Genomic DNA, 18,317 nt, shown 5'->3' with positions numbered 1-18,317 from the left:
TGGGTGTTTAAATAGCTGCTGCTTTTTGTAGCCTGTGTAGAGCTTGTCCATGGAGTTTAAGAATCGCTACCTAAAGCACTCATCTGCTGTAGTAGGTGGACCCCTCCTTGGACTCTTCCTGACTAGGTCTGTTCTCTGTAAAGAAAGCCCAGATAACACCGTGAGCACCTAGGTGGTAGATGCCAGGGATGAATGCTGTCTCTGCTTGGACTAGGCTACTTCTGAAGCTTGTAGGATGAAGCAGGTGCCTCGGAGGGAAGGCAGTTCAAACAGAACTATTAATCTCACTGACAGGCACTTTCTCTTAATTTGTTGTATGGAAAACTCCGAGAGTTGTTTGAGCTAAATGTATAGTTTAGCTGAGACTCAGGCTTCAGCAGAGATCCGTTTCTGTAGCCTCACACTGCTCTTCTGGAGATGTACTAAAATCTCGTTCATTTCTGTAAATCACATGATGAATCACCTGACTGGGTCTGTATTTGAACTGGGAACCTTATGTGACTCGGAGAACCCATGGAACCCATCATGGGACATAAGGTGCTAACCTTCTGTTTATCTTTTTTTCTTTTGGTCAGGAAACAGCAAGTGCTTCTCCCGTGATTCTTCGGGTGGATCCAAAGGGCTTTTACTTATACTGGACCTATCAGAATAAGGTAAGTGCTAAGACTTGAGAGCTTGGTCTCCAAATAGCTAGTTCAGGTTTGTGTGAGATAAAACACCATAAGTACTCGAGTTTTGCATTCAGGAGCAAGCTTAACAGGAAGCCCTCCTGAAAAACCTGGGAGTCTCATGCTTATTCAAGAGCAGATTTGTCTGTCTTCAGAGTTCTAGAAAAGAGCAGGAAATTAAGCTGTGAACATGCCAGGGAGATGAGTGTGGCCTTTTTGTGCTCGTTGTGCTGGCATCTTATACCTGAGAAGTTAATTAGATGTACTTCAAAGTACGTCACAGAGAACAGTAGTGTTGATAGCCCTGTTACCCAGCATGCTAAAAGATTATCCCAGCCAGTGCAATGGTGCGGTTGGAAGGAAAATGGCTAGATGTGTGCAGCTTCAGTGAACATGTACCTCATGTGCAGCCTGTGTTGCAATTAACTGACTCTTCTCAGTGACAACGAATGGTAAGACAAGGGCCAGTGGGTGCAAACTGGAGCACAGGAGGTTCCACTTAAATATGAGAAGAAACTTGTTGGGGGTGAGGGTGGCAGAGCCTGGCCCAGGCTGCCCAGGGCGGGTGTGGAGTCTCCTTCTGTGCAGACATTCCAACCCGCCTGGACACCTTCCTGTGTAACCTCATCTGGGTGTTCCTGCTCCATGGGGGGATTGCACTGGATGAGCTTTCCAGGGCCCTTCCATCCCTGATATTCTGGGATTCTGTGATTTATTGGAGTTTTAGAGATTTTAATTTAAAAAAAAAGTAGTGACTGTAGTGATGCAGAGACTACACCCAGTCTGGGGAGGGGGTTGTGCTCCTCTCAGGCCACGATGGTGTGTGTACAGTGCTGGAGATAAACCGTGGGATGCTGGCTGCTGGAGGAGAGAGGCAACACAGGAAAGAGAATGCAGTTCCTTGCCAACAAGTAGCAACAAGGGGTGGAGAGCTCTGGCTGGCTGGAGGTGGAAGGCTTACTTCTGCTTTCCAGAGCAGAGCTGTGGTTTGGCTCTACTTCCTCCATGTGACCTACATGCTGAAGAGGCATGGTAGATAAAGACACAGCCAGTCCTGCACAGCCCCCTGGCCCAGAGACCTGTCATGTCTTGGTGAGCTCTGCCTTCCCAGCAACCTGTGCCCCAGTGCCAGCCGGGGCAGGGGCTGCTGCAGAGCTGTACCCTCTGGGAGGAGTGTCGCAAGGCTGGGGACTGGCACATCCCCCAGAAGGTGTGCTCTCCTTTCAACTGTCTCTGTCACTCTCATTGCCCTTTCATGGTCTACTCCTGATGGTAGAATTTTGCTGTAAGGGTTCTAGCAGACAGTAGGAAGAAGTTGTGGTGCTGGAGGAGATGCAGAAAAACAAGGCAAGAGGAGCTGTTGTCCCCCATCCAAAGTGAGATATTTAATTGGGTCTGTGGTCTGAGCAACTTAATTTCCTGGGAAAAGGGGCCAGGTAAGGAAGCATTAGCTGACATGAGGAAATCTGGACTGGAGGGGCTCTCATGTACCTGGAAGATGCCACTGATTGGCACCTAAAATAAACTGTAAACAAATTTGAGAGCTGCAGTGGAGCAGCAGCATGTTTTACGTCCTTGGGGGAGTCATTGTCTGGCATCTTTCCTATTCTCTGAAGAAGTCTGCAGACAGTGCGAACGAGCAAGGGTGGTGGGCAAGTGCTGGCTGGCAGACAGAGCTGGGCTGGGCTTGTGAAGGTGCTGTGCAGGCTGGCATGAGGTGGGCTGAGACAGCATGGTGTGGTATGGTCAATGGTCTGTGGAACTTGTGTGGCTAATTAATCTTTCGCTGATTCCAGATCAGCTTGTCATGGAGAGCATGGAATTAAAACTGCACCACTTTTGCACTAGGAATTCAGAAAGGAGTGGGGTTAGGAGTAAAATTTCTACCCCACTTGACAATAAAATGTGGATACAGCCAGAAGGCATGGTATCCACATTGTTCCTTATTGTGATCTTGGAAAATAATATTATCTGCTGCAACAAATATAATTTCTTCTCCAGATCCATGGTGAACGGACAAATTAGTAACAGAGGAAGGAAATTCAGGTTGGATATTAAAAGAACAAACAAAATAAACCTGACAACTAGCCAGTAGTGAGGACATGGAGTGGGCTGCCTGGGGAAGCTGTGGAATGTCCTCCATGGGAGTAGTTTCACACCACACTAGGTGAAGGTCTGCTGGGAGTGACCTGGGGAGAAGCGGTGCTGCCTCCTTCCCAGCTCAGCTGCTCTGCGCTGAACGCACAGAGGAAAAAAGGGCTGAGAACACTCGTGACAGGAGCCTCAGGGCTGTATTAACACACAGACTGAAACTGGGGTAGAGTTTCCCCCTGCAGGACTGTATGCATGTCCTATGCTCCCGCTCATGGTAGTCCACACCAAGCCTCTGGCCTCACCCTGAAGAGGATGGGGCTGCTGGCCCCTGCTGCACTGGCCGTGTGGCCAGCTGGGCTGGTCAACAGCAGATGTTCCCCTGCCTGGGTTGTTCCTGCTGGAAGGGCTCTTACCCAGGGAAGGGTGCTGCCTGAGGATTTCTTTCATTTCTCCTTTGTCTTTCCTAATCTTCCTTGTCCTTATTCTTTTGTAGGAAATGGAAATTTTGGATATAACCAGCATCAGGGATACCCGAGTAGGGCGATTTGCCAAAATCCCCAAGGTGAGTGCATAGCTTCATTGCTGCCAGTTGTTCATGTGGGAAAGGCAAGGCTGCCTGGGGCTTCGGCGTCTGAGGCAGTGTGGCCTGGCTTTGTGGTACAAAAGGTGGAGAGGACCTTACATCACAACCACATACATACAGAAAAGCCGTCTTTACTCTTGTCCCTGAACTCCCTCTGTGCACCCGAAACAGAGGCATTTCCAGACTATGGTGTGTGAGCTTGTGGGAAAGAATACGCCAGAATGATTGAAAAACAACAATTCCCCTTCCAAGTGCCAAAAGAGCCATTTTCCAGCGTGCACAGTGGGTGTGGTGTGTGTTTGGTCTCAGCCTGGCCTTCACGGACACTGGGCTGCACCCAGGGGACTCGTGATGCTTCTGTGTGGAGTCACCAGAGCCGCTCTCCTGTGCAAAGACACACAGGCTGAGTCAAGGCAGCCACAAACATGTAGTTACAGTGAGATTCCAACACAGTGTGTGGTGGGATTTTTTTCCTTTTGAAGGGAAATCTAGTTTTAGAAAACTAGTGTTTGTTTTGTTGTCCTATGTCCCTGTCTCCCCAGCCCCCTGTGCCCCCACCCCAAAAAAAACCCAAAAAAACAAAAAAAGAATTTGCCTGCTTGCAGGGTGGCAGCCCCAGGGAAGCAGTGGAAGCAGTGCTTATGGCTTTGTTCTTGGGTTCAGATGTAATTTAACCTTCCTGTGGCAAAGTTGCCCTTGTTAGGACTTTTTTCTAGGTCTGTTTTTTGTTTGGTTTTAACTTTTCCATGTATGGAGAAGGCAAGGAGAAAATTGAAGTAAAGCTAGAATGTGCAAATGAAACAAAGGAGTAAAGATAATGGCTCCATGTGGTGATGTAGGTGATTCTCAGTCTCATGCAGAAGAGGAAGATTTTGCAAGATATACTGAGAGACTCGAGCAGCCTCTTTGTGTAAGTAGTACAGCTGTTTGCTTAATACTGCTCCGAAAATGGCTCCTCAGAGCTCCCGAGACTGATGTTTCTCAAAAGACCATAAAGAGGTGGGTACTAAAAGCACAGAAGAGCTCAAGAACTGTACCCACCTTACACAGCTCTTAAAAATCAGCATTCCTCTGGAGAAACTTTTTTCTTGGAAATTCACTAGAATGAAATATACCTGAGTTTTCAACAAGCCTACAACTGTCTGCAACTTGTTTTGTGGGAATAATGTATGGGGGGAAAAAAAAGGCTGTGTGGTTTTTGTGTGCTTTGTTTGGCTTTGTTTTTCCTTTGAGAGCTGGTAGAGGTAGGTGCTACACTCCAGACAGAATGTAGTAAGGAAAAAGCCAAGGTTAGAGGTATGGTACAGCTTTGATCCAGGTTTGATACATGGGGAGAGTATTGGGGCCGTAAGTGGATATCCTGCTGGTGGCGGCAGCCAGGTTGGAGAAGAAGGTCCCAGATGTTAGCAATGAGTGAAGGCAGACTTACCGCACACTGCCAGGAGAAATGTGCTGCCACAAGTGCTGTGTCAGAGTTGCCTCTACACAGCAGGAATTGCTACTCAAGCAGCATCAAGCCCCTACTCACAGACAAGGAACTGCCCTGGAAACAAGACCAACTCCAGGTTTTTTAATAGTAACTCACAGTGTGGATTTGGGATGACCGCATTCCATATTCAGAAAAAAATAAAATGGACTCTCTTTAAGTTTTTTTTTTTAATAAAAGCACAAAGAAGCGTGTGAAAAGAATGAGGAAATTTCTGAGCAATACCAGGGCAGTAGAAATCAGAAGAGGAGGGGCAGCAGTGGCTATGCTCCATAACTAGCTCTGAATCTTACCAACAAAATTGGAACGTGGTCTATGTGGTTCTCATCAAAAGCTCTTAAACAACTGAGTAAGAGATATCTTTGCATGGGAAAATTACTGCTGGAGAATAAGATAAAGGTCTCTTGAGAGAAGAGAGAACCAAGAAACTCCCAGCACGATTGGTGCTTGGGCCTGTGATGCTCCACGTGTTTGTACGTGATCTGCAAAAGAGATGTGCAGGGAGAAGACCACGTTTGCTAATGGGACTGGGTTATTTGGGGTAATAAAATGAGGGCTGATTTCTAGCAAGACCTTGAATTGCTGATTAACTTGAGCTATTAAGTGGTAAAATTTTGTACAGATAAAAATCAGGTGGTGCACACAGGGGAGAAACCCCACAACAATCCCAACCTTCTGTAATAATGGGCTCTGAGTGGACTCTTGCTAGTCAGAAACAAGATCATGAGGATATGTTAAATCAAAAAATATCAACTCAGTGTTCAGTAGTATTTGCTCAAAAAAGCAAGTTGTGTGTTAGGAATAGTAAGGAAACAATTGGGAAATCACGCTGCTGTGTAGAGCCTGAATGCACCCATGTTTCTCTGCATTTCTAGTGTCCTTCTCTCAGGTGAGACAATGAAGAACTGGAAAAGGCAGAGAAGAGCAGTGACATTAATAAAAGAATTAAACAGCTGCTGTAGGAAGAGTGGCTGCGTAGGCAGGGGCTGTGGGCTGGCAAAAATGAAGATGGGGAGATGAGCAGTGCTGTGGAGTGCTGTAAAATCAGGAGTTGAATGGGGAAGGTGAGAGGAGGAGTTACTCAGTGGTTCCCCTCGCGTGCTAGCTGCACATCAAGTGGAATTTTCCGCAGGCAGGTTCAGCACAAGCAGAAGGAGGTGCTGCTGGTTTCTGCGTTGCTGTGCTGTGGGCTGCCTTCCCCCACCAGTCATGGAAACCTGGGGGAGTTTAACAAATCAGGACAAGAAGGAAATGCCCTTTGAGGGTTGTCAAATGCAAGAGGATGCCTCTGGTTTAGGAAGCTGCTGAATCACAAATTGCTGGAAACTGCAGAAATATGTCAGGGAAGTATCATTGCATTTGCCCTATTCTTATACCTTCCCCAGGCATCTGGATGGATCTGGGGCCTGACCCCTTGTAGCTGTTGTGTTCTGGCCCTTGGAATAGGCCAGAGACGGTATCTTACAGCCCTGGGAATGGGCTACAGCTCACTCTTCACACATGAAGAAACAAAGGTCAAGCACCAAGTGATTTACTAAGTTCTCAACAGGCAGAAGTGATGCACTCAATGACAACCTCTGTTGTGAAAATCCCAAGTGCTTTCTGAATTCTGTGTTTCACACACACTCATTTTAAATAAGTCCTTTTATTTCAGGGATTTTTTTCTGGCATTTCTATGACAACATATAGTAAAATGCACTAGGCTCGCTACTTATCCACCTTTCTCTTATGGGCTGATGGGAGGACTTGTGGGCACTGAAATGGCCATTGAACTGAAATGGTGCAAGAGATGCACTGACCAGTGCTGGAAATTTCTTATGCACACGTGTCGGAACTGTCCATGATGCTTCTGCAGGGCTTACAGGCCTCACTCATGCAGTCAGCTGGCTCTCCTGGGAACAGAATTTGCTCAAAGGAAAGCAGAAAGCAGTGAGAATTTCTTAACCTGAATCACCACGCCCTCCATATAGAGCAGCTCTGGCTGGTGCATCGTTACAGAAGGGTAGAAATGTGCAAAACTGTGTGACATAGCAAACGAAGATCTGTTAGAGGTGAAGGGTGGAAGAATGAAAAGGGCAGTCTCCTCTCACAGAATAAAGCCTTGGAAGGGCTGTGGGGTACAACTGCTGACATTAATACAAAGAAGTACTTGTTTCATTGGCTAAAAGTGGAGAAGGGGCTAATGGATAATATTTAACACAAGGTGAACAAGATCTCAGCTGTGAAGCAGCTTTGGAGAGGACCAGTAACAAATCAAGCATCCTTTTGCTCGTCTCCCCTTCTTTGTGAGTGACCCCATGGTCAATCCACAGCCTCTGTCAGGCAGAGCTTGGGAGCTGCTTTTCACGCTGAATATGACTGAAGGAGTTTCCAAGGTCAAAGGTGCTTTTTTGGGAGGTTCTGCACTACTGCTTCCCTCTGCAAGGTGCTGTGCACTTTTTGGCTGTGGCTTATGCTGCATGAGGGTGGAACGTGCCCGGAGTTTTTCCGACCGATGGAGGTGAAACGAGTCTCCTGTTAGTGGGTGGTTGTACTGTGGATGTTGGGAGTTGCCCGCTTTCAGTAATGTTTTCTCACCGCTGCTAGGCAAGCGGTTTGGGGTTTTTCTTTACAAGAAGAATAACACCAAAGCGCCCACGCAGAAAGCCGCTTGTGGAAAGCCCTGCCGTCACAGGCGCTCCCTTGCCAGCGCAGGGCACAGCTCGGCCCTGCCAGCGGGGAGGCAGGGATGGGTGGAACCCCCTTCCTGCACTGTCGGTGTTAGGTAGTAGATAGGCAAGTGCCCAGCGCATGTGGCACTGAAAAAGGGACGTGTCACCAAGGGCTGTCAGCCATAGGAGCCACCTCCAAACGAGAAGCGCCCCTGCAGTTTGCCCCAGAAGGAAACGATTCCTGGAGCTGAGCGGAGACTCTCGTCTTCCCTCCCGAGCTGTTGCCCTGCGCCTTATTGACACATAAGAACGCACACAACCCTCCAGTCCTCCTGTGACCTTTCTGATGCACGTGCAGATTTTCTCTTCTCATCCCCTTTGCTCTATTTTCTTTGAGAGCTACTCAGTGTTCTGCAGTGTTTTTTCTCCATGGAAATCTTTTTGGAAAGACAGGGCAGAATGAACTTTGGCACATGTTCAAGAGTAATAAAGATAAGAATTAGCAGGAACTCAATGTAAATGAGACAAGATAAAAAGCTATTGAATGTAGTTCAGCAGCATGCCGAAGCAGATCAAGATGTTATTTACAATGTAATTCTGTGTTTTCCTTTCAGTAACGAGGAACAATAATGGCTGCTCCATTTTGTTTTATTCTGACCCACCAAGACCCTAGAAAATGAAATAATTAGGACCAAAATACATGATGTTTTAGGCCAGACTGCTGGGCTGTTGGCTTCATCTCAGGTTTGTTTAGATGTGTCAGCAGGCATTGGCTTTGAAACAAGCATAGTTTTCCATAAAAACAGAAGTTGTATTTTCTGACTGTCACGATTGTGAAACAGTTTCATCTTCCACACACATTTTGTTGTTACTGAACCCAGAGATGCAGACTCTGAACATGCACAAGGGAGAGGAATATATCAAGGTATTCCACAGGTTGTATGTTGAGATGATGAAGTGGGACGAGTAGTGTTGAGGCACCGCCAATGCGGGGAGCACAGACAGTGTGCTCAGAGCGGAGCTGTGCACTCTGAACACGTTGTGCGTGGTCAGTCGCTCTGCGCCGCAGGGGGATGGCGGCAGCTCGGGGTACTGAGCATCATCTCAGCCCTACACTGTGGATTCAGCAACGTGCACCGGCACAGGATGGAACTAAACAAAGGTGATGTTCAAATAAAAGAATGATCACAAGAGACTGCATGGAGACAAACTGATAGGTGTGCATGCAAGAGAAGAGCGGGTAGAAGCCTGTGGTTTGCAAAGGATTTATAAATAGTGGAACAGAGGCCTAGCAAGTAAACAGTAACATCTCAATATTGGCCTTTTGCCATGCTGGGCCCTTCTGCCTCTTCCATCTTTCTACAGCACGAGTTCTTAGAGCACAGGGACAGCAGTTACTGTGGGTGCCCAGCCTGCAGCTCTCCCTCGCAGGCTGTTCCTGCTCAGTTCCAGAATGCTATGGGTTATTCTGTGACACATGAATCTGTGTAGTGCTGCATTTTCTGGTTCCTTTAGATCAGACAGCGAGGAGAGCTGAGAGTGCTTCCTCTGTGTATTTTTTCTGCCTCACCTCGCTGAGATACTTGGGCAGAGACAGGCTGGTCCTGTTGCCGAATCCCACGATGGAGCAGTGCTGCTAACGAGGACAGAAGGGTTACCTGCAGAGCCAAAGGCATTTGAATGGCCTTGGTGCTGCCTTTCCCTTCTGGCAACGAAGCAAGACCTTTCTTCTCTAAAGACAAGACTTGCTGTCAACTCCTGTCATCTAATACCCCAAGCTCTGTATCAGTACGCACGTTTCATGGAGATGCAGAATTGTCCGAGTGCAGTCCGTGCGTGCAGCTGTGGCAAATCCTGGCTGTCCTGGGGCCGTGTCCCATTTCAAGTAGGGAAAGGACAGGCTGTCTCTGTCTCTTGCATCAGGCCTGGCTCTTTGTTTATATTTGCGTGAGAATTTGCTTTTCTCTGGACTATGAATGTGGTTTGTACAGATGAGGGTTTTGGGGAAATGAGGAGGGTGGGAAGTGAAATGCAAGCTGGATCCATTTCAGCCGCTCTGCCGGTGGATTGCTTTCTGTTTGGGGTTTTTTTAAGCGGATTTGCTAAGCATGTTTCCCTTCTGATTTGCATGGCTAATGTGGTTGTCCTGCTTTTCACATAGCAATTCCTATTTTTCCTTTACGGCCACCTGCAACGTGACACTCAGTAATGACGTAGCAAAACTGCAGTACAAGGTGCTAAAGGAGCACAGGTTATGAAAGAGCCAAGATGTGGCATCACGTTCAGTGCTTTTGGATGCCGTCACTGGGCCTCTCTTGCCATCTTCATTCAGTGTCACGCCAACATTGCTGCATTTATCCCGGGAGGGAGATAATCTCCACGTAAAGTCGGCAGCACGCAGTGAGCGAGCGACTTGCTTACGGCCTGGCAGGAAGTCAGTCGCTGGGAAAATATGACCCAATTTAGATCCCTAATGAGATCATCCATTCCTCTCCCTGCTGCAGTTTCCCTCTCATAGGATGAAGCTGTCAGCTTCACCGAGGTGTGAGGAGGTGTCAGAAGTTGCTGCTGCTCAAGGGTATGGCATATGACAAGCTGCATGGGCTATGGCTCACCATGAGCAGCTCCTGAGAAGGTGATCAGATATCAGGCCGTTACGGAGCACAGCGTGTGGCAGCTTTATCTGGCAGATGCTCTGATTTCAGCTTGCGGGGGCCATGGCCTGAACAGAAACAGCTGCTGGAGAGCCCAGCGACACCAGCTTGCAGAGAAGGAAGGGCTGGGAGGAGCCCCTTTGTAACAAATACAGGAAATGAGTTCAGCATAAACCACAAGTTCTCTATTGTCTTAGCTTTGTCTGATTTACAACACTGGAGGTAAGGAAGCTGAACAAATGCCAGTGGGTTTGCAAGATGAAGTTCAAATTTGAAGTTCAAATCCTAACAGTTGCAATGAAAAGTTAAGCTCCATCAAGAAGATGCTCTGAGCCTGGAAAGGAGGTGTGGGTATGTGGGTGCTGCTCACTTCTGTCAAGGACAATTGTTCTTGAAGCAAAAATGAGGCATTTTGGAAATTCCTGAACTGTTAGAAAATAGGCAAATCTTGTGGGTGGCTGACTGGCTTCCCCCTTCTTTCCCTCCAAATGCTCTTGGATTATGCAGGTTTCAAAGTTACTGCTGTGGAGAGCTGCTTTTGTGAAGTGAAAGACAGCAGTGTAGGTGATCCTGAGCTATGATCCAGCCCATCATGGTTTTCCTAAAGATGCCTGTTTGCTACAGATGTGTCAAAACTGCAAATGCTCCAGAAATTTGGAAAAATGCAGTAGAAAAAGTCTGCAGAGTACCTTCTAAAATACATACGCAGCCCTATATGTGACACCGAGCAGATGTGTAAGAGTGCCTGAGGCTCAGCTGCTTTGGGGTTCCCGCTATTGCGGTCCAAACATAAAGAGAAAATTCCAGGGCAGAGATGACTTTGTTTCCATGTGACTCACAACAGGATGCAAACAGATGGTTGCATATAGGGGGTTTTGGTTGGTTTGGGCTAAATTGAGGTCTATGGAAGTCTAAGATCGGGGGCTTTGCTTGCTTCAGCTAGCACAGATTCAGACATTCTCCAGTTAGTAGCAGCTTAACAAGTCACCAAACACGAGCTGCACTGCAGAGACTGACTTCGTACGTTCTTAAAGTTTATAGCAAACATAGAGTCATTTAGGCAAAACTTCTTTTACTGAAGTTAACATGATATCTACTGTGTTAAGGTGTTACTGCTGTTTTAACTTGTTGAAACGCTGTAACTCGGCCGTGTGTCTAACTGTAGGTTTGTGCATCCAGCCAGGGCTCCGATTCCGGCTCTGAGGTTCCACTGGGAGTCTGACCTGCTCTGCCAACAATCCCGGAGGAGGAATTTTGCCCTTAGTTTGTGAAGGAGCAGGTGCTCTCGCAGCCTCCCCGCGTGCTTTGATATGGATTTATCCTGCGCTTTAGATAATGAATTGCTGTGCTTTATTCCAGGACGTGGGAATATTATCCTTTCATTATAAGTAGCAACTGTCAGTACAACTACAGGTTACCTTGGCTTAGTGAAGCCTTATGTAGGAATGCAGAAAATGCTAAATAATTTAATGGGATTCTATAAATACTTTCATATGGTGATGAAATCCAAGTATGACTAATCGGATGAGCCTTACACTTAACAAATCTCTGGTGAGCCATCACTGTAGGATACCGCAATTGCGATGGAAAAAACCACTTCTAGCAACTGACAACTAGCAGAAAATGTGACTGAAGGGAGAGAGCCCATCCTGCCAGTCAGCAGCTCTAAAGCTGGTAGACCTTCTGTGTCCTGAGCAATGTCTTTCTTGTGGTGGAGGGAGGTTACAGCAAAAGGTATCACAGTATGTGATAATCACAGTATCACAGTATGTTTGGGATTGGAAGGGACCTCAAAAGATCATCCAGTCCAATCCCCCTGCTGGAGCAGGAACACCCAGGTGAGGTCGCACAGGAACATGTCCAGGCGGGTTGGAATGTCTCCAAAGAAGGAGACTCCACAACCCCCCTGGGCAGTCTGGGCCAGTGTCTGTCACCCTTACTGAGAAGAAGTTTCTTCTCAAATTTAAGTGGAACCTCTTGTGTTCCAGGTTGATCCCATTACCCCTTGTCCTATCATTGTTTGCCACCAAGAAGAGCCTGGCTCCATCCTCGCGGCACTCACCCTTTATATATTTATAAACATTAATAAGGTCACCCCTCAGTCTCCTCTTCTCCAAACTAAAGAGCCCCAGCTCCCTCAGCCTTTCCACATAAGGGAGGTGCTCCACTCCCTTCAGCATCTTTGTTGCCCTGCGCTGGACCCTCTCCAGCAGTTCCCTGTCCTGCTGGAACTGAGGGGCCCAGAACTGGACACAATATTCCAGATGTGGTCTCACCAGGGTGGAGTAGAGGGGAAGGAGAACCTCTCTCGATCTACTGACCACCCCCCTTCTAATACAACCCAGGTACCATTGGCCTTCCTGGCCACAAGGGCCCAGTGCTGGCTCATGGTCACCCTGCTGTCCACCAGGACCCCCAGGTCCCTTTCCCCTACACTGCTCTCTAATATGTAATTTCCCAACCTATACTGGAACCTGGGGTTGTTCCTGCCCAGATGCAGGACTCTACACTTGCCCTTGTTAAATTTCATCAGGTTATTCCCCACCCAACTCTCCAGCCTGTCCAGGTCTCTGATGGCAGCACAGCCTCTGGCGTGTCAGCCACTCCTCCCAGCTTGGTGTCATCAGCAAACTTGCTGATGGTGCGCTCTATTCCCTCGTCTAAATCGTTAATGAATATACTGAATAATACTGGCCCCAGTACTGCCCCCTGAGGCACTGCACTAGATACTGGCCTCCAACTGGACTCCGCACCATTGACTACCACTCTCCAGCTTCTCTCCTTAAGCCAGTTTGTAACCCACCTCACTACTCTATTGTCTAGAGCACAGCTCCTCAACTCAACTGTGAGGATGCTGTGGGAGACTGTGTCAAAGGCTTTACTGAAGTCAAGGCAGACCACATCCACCGCTCTGCCATCATCCATCCACCTTGTTACATTCTCATAAAAGGCTATGAGGTTGGTCAAGCATGACTTACCCTTGGTAAAGCCATGCTGACTGCCCCTAATAACCCTCTTATCCTTGATATGCCTTGAGATGGCACCAAGGATAAGCTGTTCCATTACTTTCCCAGGGACAGAGGTGAGGCTGACCGGTCTATAATTACCCAGGTCCTCCTTTTTGAAGACTGCAGTGACATTTGCTTTCCTCCAGTCCTCAGGCACCTCTCCCGTTTCCCAAGACTGGGCAAAGATGATGGAGAGCGGTCCAGCAATGACTTCAGCCAGCTCCCTCAGCACCCGTGGATGCATCCCATCTGGACCCATGGATTTATGGATGTCCAGACTATTTAATTGCTCCCTAACCCAGTCCTCATTGACTAAAGCAAACTCCTCCATTGACCTGGCTTCATCTGGGGTCTCAGGGGTAGAGGTCTCCCCAGGACAGCCTCCGGCAGAGTAGACAGAGACAAAGAATTTCTTGGTATATGTTTTGACAAATGCAATAAGCTTGTTATGCAGCTGTGGCGTGAGCAGGCGGAATGCTCACCTCCTTGTCTGCAGGCTCAGGCTGAAGTTTCAGAAGGAATTTCTTTAAGATCAGCCCAAAGACCAAAATGGCATGTTTGGGCAGTGATGTTAGTCACCAGGCTTTTGTCCATGGAAGATCCGGGTCATGTAGGCTCCAGAACAACAATGACAAATAAGGAAAGCCAAGAAAAGGAAGATCACATTAAACAATTTTGCAGCTCTTGAAAAGCTTGCTGTGAATTTGGGTCAATGTTTGGGTTGGGTGCTCTCTTTTCTAGGTGTGGTTTCCCTCATTCTTCCTTCATCCCTGTCTGTTCTGCTTCTTTTGCAGTGCCAGAAGCTCCGGGAGGTTTTTAACTTGGATTACCCTCACAGCACCTTCCTGCTTAAGACTCTGACTGTTGTGTCTGGCCCTGACATGGTGGACCTCACTTTCCATAACTTTGTGTCCTACAAGGAGAATGTTGGCAAGGTATTGGGTGCTGAGGGCGAGGAGGCACTGAGGAACAGTAAGGGCTGGGGTGCTAATGGGGAGCAGGAAAGAAGAGGGGAAGGCAGGGAACACAGGATGTTCTGTGTACTCTGTGCAGTTCCATAATGCCCAACTGCCTCTGCCTTGTGTGTTTGTTCCCAGAGCTGGGCTGAGGATATTATGGCCATTGTTCGGAATCCCCTCACGTACAACGCTTCTCGGTACACCTTCCTAGAGAAAATGTAAGTGATTTCTGACAGACTTTGTTCCCTGAAACATTCATGTCCTGCCCTTTCTGTCTATACTAGAAGGAAAAGGCATCTCGGCATCCTGGTCCTTTGGCAGCCTCCGAAATAAGTCTTGGGCCCGCTCCTGGGCAGGAGGTTGGCAGTTGGGCCATATGCTGCACGACGACTGAGTGGCACAGAAGTGCTTGAGCCAGCCAAACACACCTGTGCTATTAAACTGCAATTCTGAGCCTCAAGTGTGTCCCACAGCACTCACCCCTACAAAGTGCTGCCTCTTTTTCTTGGCTCAGTAATACTGTTTGGTTGGCAGCAGCCTGGGATCACTGAGGAATGCTAAATAATAGGGGATATCGTTATCTTACATATGTATCATGTTTCAGAGGAATCTTTCTGGTATCGGAGATCTTGTAATTTACCTGTTTCTCCTTGCCAAGGAACAGGAACAGGTTCTGTCTGAGGTTAAGCTGATGGTCTGTAGGGCCCTGATTTTCAGTTAACTGTTAGATTGTTTTCCCAGTTGCCTGTTTTTTCTTTCCCCTTACTTAACAGGACCTCAGAGTGTACAAGTGCATTTTCATAATCTTTTTTTGACAGCCTGGTGAAGCTCAAGATGCAGCTTAATGCAGAGGGAAAGATCCCCGTCAGGAAGTGAGTATGGCTGTTTGTTGTGTCGTGGTTCAGTCAGAGGAAAGGCAGAGCAGCTGCTAAGAGCTTGGCTGCCCAGTGGCTCCAGCCGCCTGCTCCTTGTGCAGCCAAGAGGCAGAGATCATTCTCTGAGGATTCAGGCTGCACCTATGTTCCTCCCAAGGAAGGGCCTGAACATCATTTGAGTCTGGTCTTCATCTGCAGCAAGAAATTGCCTTCAACAGCCATGGATTTCACTTCCTGGCTGTTGCCAAGAAATGATCAACAAAACCAAGCAACTTTGCTAAAATTCTGATCACAGATTGTTTTCAAACCTGAATTGAAAGGTGGGTGTAGGACCTATTTTACCTTTCATATACGGAGTTCTGTGTTTGGAGAACTTTTTGCTTGACTCTGGCCAGCCTGAGGCAGGGGTTCATAGCTTCTGCTCGTTCCTCACAGGTGTACCTCCGCTATCCTCAGTGTTTGCGCTGGATTTGCGTGAGAGGGACGCAGGCTCTGTGGCCAGACCTCTGGGCCAGTGTTTACACAACAGGGGAGATTTGCCCTTCGCTGTCCCCAAGGCTGCTGCCTGAATAAGCCAAGGCTACTTTGCCAAAGCAGAAACCAGCCTGTTACTTCTCCCCTGCACTGCATGGCATGAATCTAGAATTGATTTTGTGTCAGTCAGTGTCTTACCTAGTAAAATCCCTCCGTGGCTGATCCTATGGCTCCTCCATACCGATTCAGCTCGTGGAATGACAAAAGGCTGCACTGCCATGTTGAATTCCCTTTTCGCTGCCTAAATTATCTTTTGTTTTAAGAATAAGGACCTGCAGATAGTGCACTTGTGGGTGTTCACTGGGAAGGTTTGAACCGCGCTGCTTCTAGGTTTATGCTGTGTTTATAGCATCTCAAGAGGCAAGCGCTAATCACCTGTAATAAATACGCTGCCTACTGCGTGGTATATTGCATAACAATTCTAGATTAAGTCTATGCTGGCTAAATGCGCTCCTGGATGGTTGATCATTGTTCAACAATAAACATCTTTTGTTATTTGTTTTCTGAACCACCAACCAGCAGAATTTCATTCTGTCAGAAACCAGTGTATTCATCAAAGGGCTTTAAAAAATGTATAGGTCTTTAATGAATAACTCACACTAGGGAAGCGTACTTTGAATTGGTCTTTAAAATGCAAGCAAGGTAGCATTACTACAGAGAGAAAACAGCTTGTTCTTCTGAAATAAGCTAGAAAAAATATCTGGTACAGGCTGTAACTCTCTTTAATGCCCTGGTCTGTCTTTCTTGCAGAGTGGTAAAAATGCTTTATTGTGTAAAACATTAGACCATTAAATGGCCCAGATTAAGAGCCAGGTTCATAAAAATATTCAGTATCTCCAGGTATATGTAAGGCTTTCAAAACTCTGTGTCTGAATTCTGAAAATTCCACTGAGCACCTGCCTTTCTCTTTAGACATTTCAGTCCCTTTTGAATCAGAACAAGGGTGCTGCAGTTTTTGCCTTGCAAAGGGCACTTGGGAGCCAATATGCACCGAGTTTGCATACGGCTGCTGCAGCTCCCACTGGCCGCTTTCCCACCTGTCAAAACATTCGGCTCTTTTTGTGCCCCGTTTTTGGCTGTGAGCACCTGAGATGCCAGGAGGTTAATAGAGCTGACTTGTAAATCTCTCCACAGAGCAGACCTCCTGGCTGCTGACGGGGATAGTCTGAAAGCTGGGGAGACGACTTATCGTTACTGTTCCATAGTATAGCAAAGAGCAGCCACCCAAACCCAGGCTTTCCAGTTTCACTCCTCTTATGTTACGGTGATTTATTTTTTCTGTGCCTGGTCAGTATTTTTCAGATGTTTCCTGCAGACAGAAAGAGGGTGGAAGCAGCATTAAGTGCTTGTCATCTTCCAAAGGGCAAGGTAAGGCTTTTGCTAGGTAGCCAAAGGTCTCACTAGTTTGAGAATAATCTTTTTACCTACCCTGGCTGTGATGGCCTTGGCTATGAAAAAAAACGTCAGCCCAGAGTCTCTCAGTTACTGTGAAACCTTTTCCTTACCACTAGCTGCTATACCTTAACCATAAGGCCGCTAAGATCAGTCCTCACTGTTTGTATTTCAGCAATGGTTGCGGCTCAGCCCTTGCACTCCGCGGCACAAGAAGCAGCAGGTTCCCTTCCACCCGCCTCCCTGTCTGCTCTTTGAAGCAGCAGATGTGACGGTTAATGTTGGCACGTCTGCCAACCCGCTGAGCACAGCACAGGCCTCGGACAGCTTCCGCCACTGCATCGCGCGTTAGCTTTATACCATCGCACAGGAGGCACCAAGGAGCAGTTTAAATAACTGTCTGTCCTGAAACAAGGCATCGTGGTGCCTCTCCACTCCCTCTGCTCTTTCCTAGACACCTTACCAGATGTTCCAGTCGCTTACATTGTCACAAAGAAGTGCTGAACTGTGGGTGTTGATGGAGAGGCGAAAGCTGTAGTGGGTTTGTGATGTTGTCATGTCTTTGTTGCATTCGCAGAATGATGCCATCAACCCAGAGGACTTCCCCGAGACAGTGTATAAAACTTTCCTCATGAATCTGTGTCCACGGCCTGAGATTGATGAGATATTTACCTCACAGTAAGTTTCCCTCAAGCCGCAGCAGAGAACTTGATCTCTTGTGGCAAGAAAGAGTGGCAAGGGGATTTTACACTATGTGGTTTATCTGGTCTTAGGCCTTAGAAGAACAGGAAGCCAGGTCACAAAGCAATGCCGGTTCACCTAACGCTTTCACTCACTGCCTGAATAAAAAGGAATTAAAAAGGATGAGACCTCACTGTGCTGCAGGGACTCTTCACTGTCCCCATCCAGAGCGCTGATTCCAGGTCAGCACTGGATCATGCCAGTGGGATGCTGCTTGTGGCAAACGAGGCCATGTACGCTGGGAGAACCGTAGATCCTCACACGTAGCCAGTGACCTTTTTTTCACAAGTAGATAAATCTGCGACTTCTTAAATGGGCTTGATTTCACAGGGCAAGCAATTCAGTGTGGTCTGAAATCCAGTTCTGGGTGATGCATAGGCCTTACCCCTGTTCCTCTGTCATTCTCTCACCTCAGCCATTTAAAAGCAAAGCCCTACATGACCAAGGAGCACTTGGCAAAGTTTATCAACAAGAAGCAGCGGGACTCTCGCCTCAATGACATCCTTTTCCCGCCAGCCAAACCTGAGCAGGTACAGAGCCTGATAGAGAAGTATGAGCCCAGCGGGATCAACATCCAAAGGGGTGAGTCTCGTTCAGCCCAAGGTCTTGCTATAGCTAGCATGAAAATGGCAGAGGTTCTTGCACCTTCTGGAGCAATTGGCCCAGATCTCC

At 47.6% G+C, this 18,317-nt stretch overlaps 1 protein-coding gene across 1 annotated transcript in view; it reads left to right on the top strand.

The window, feature by feature from the left end:
• PLCB2 (phospholipase C beta 2) overlaps positions 1-18,317 on the top strand; it is a 59,962-nt gene that overhangs the window by 3,459 nt on the left and 38,186 nt on the right. The window contains exons 2-9 of the mRNA XM_080345701.1: positions 576-653; positions 3,256-3,324; positions 13,939-14,079; positions 14,242-14,321; positions 14,922-14,975; positions 16,805-16,880; positions 17,482-17,582; positions 18,061-18,227. Coding sequence (XP_080201827.1) covers positions 576-653; positions 3,256-3,324; positions 13,939-14,079; positions 14,242-14,321; positions 14,922-14,975; positions 16,805-16,880; positions 17,482-17,582; positions 18,061-18,227 — 766 coding nt within the window. The remainder of the gene's footprint in view (positions 1-575; positions 654-3,255; positions 3,325-13,938; positions 14,080-14,241; positions 14,322-14,921; positions 14,976-16,804; positions 16,881-17,481; positions 17,583-18,060; positions 18,228-18,317) is intronic.

Source organism: Nesoenas mayeri (assembly GCF_963082525.1).
Source record: "Nesoenas mayeri genome assembly, chromosome: 5".
NCBI lineage: Eukaryota > Metazoa > Chordata > Aves > Columbiformes > Columbidae > Nesoenas > Nesoenas mayeri.
This window is presented reverse-complemented; position numbering and strand designations above follow the sequence as displayed.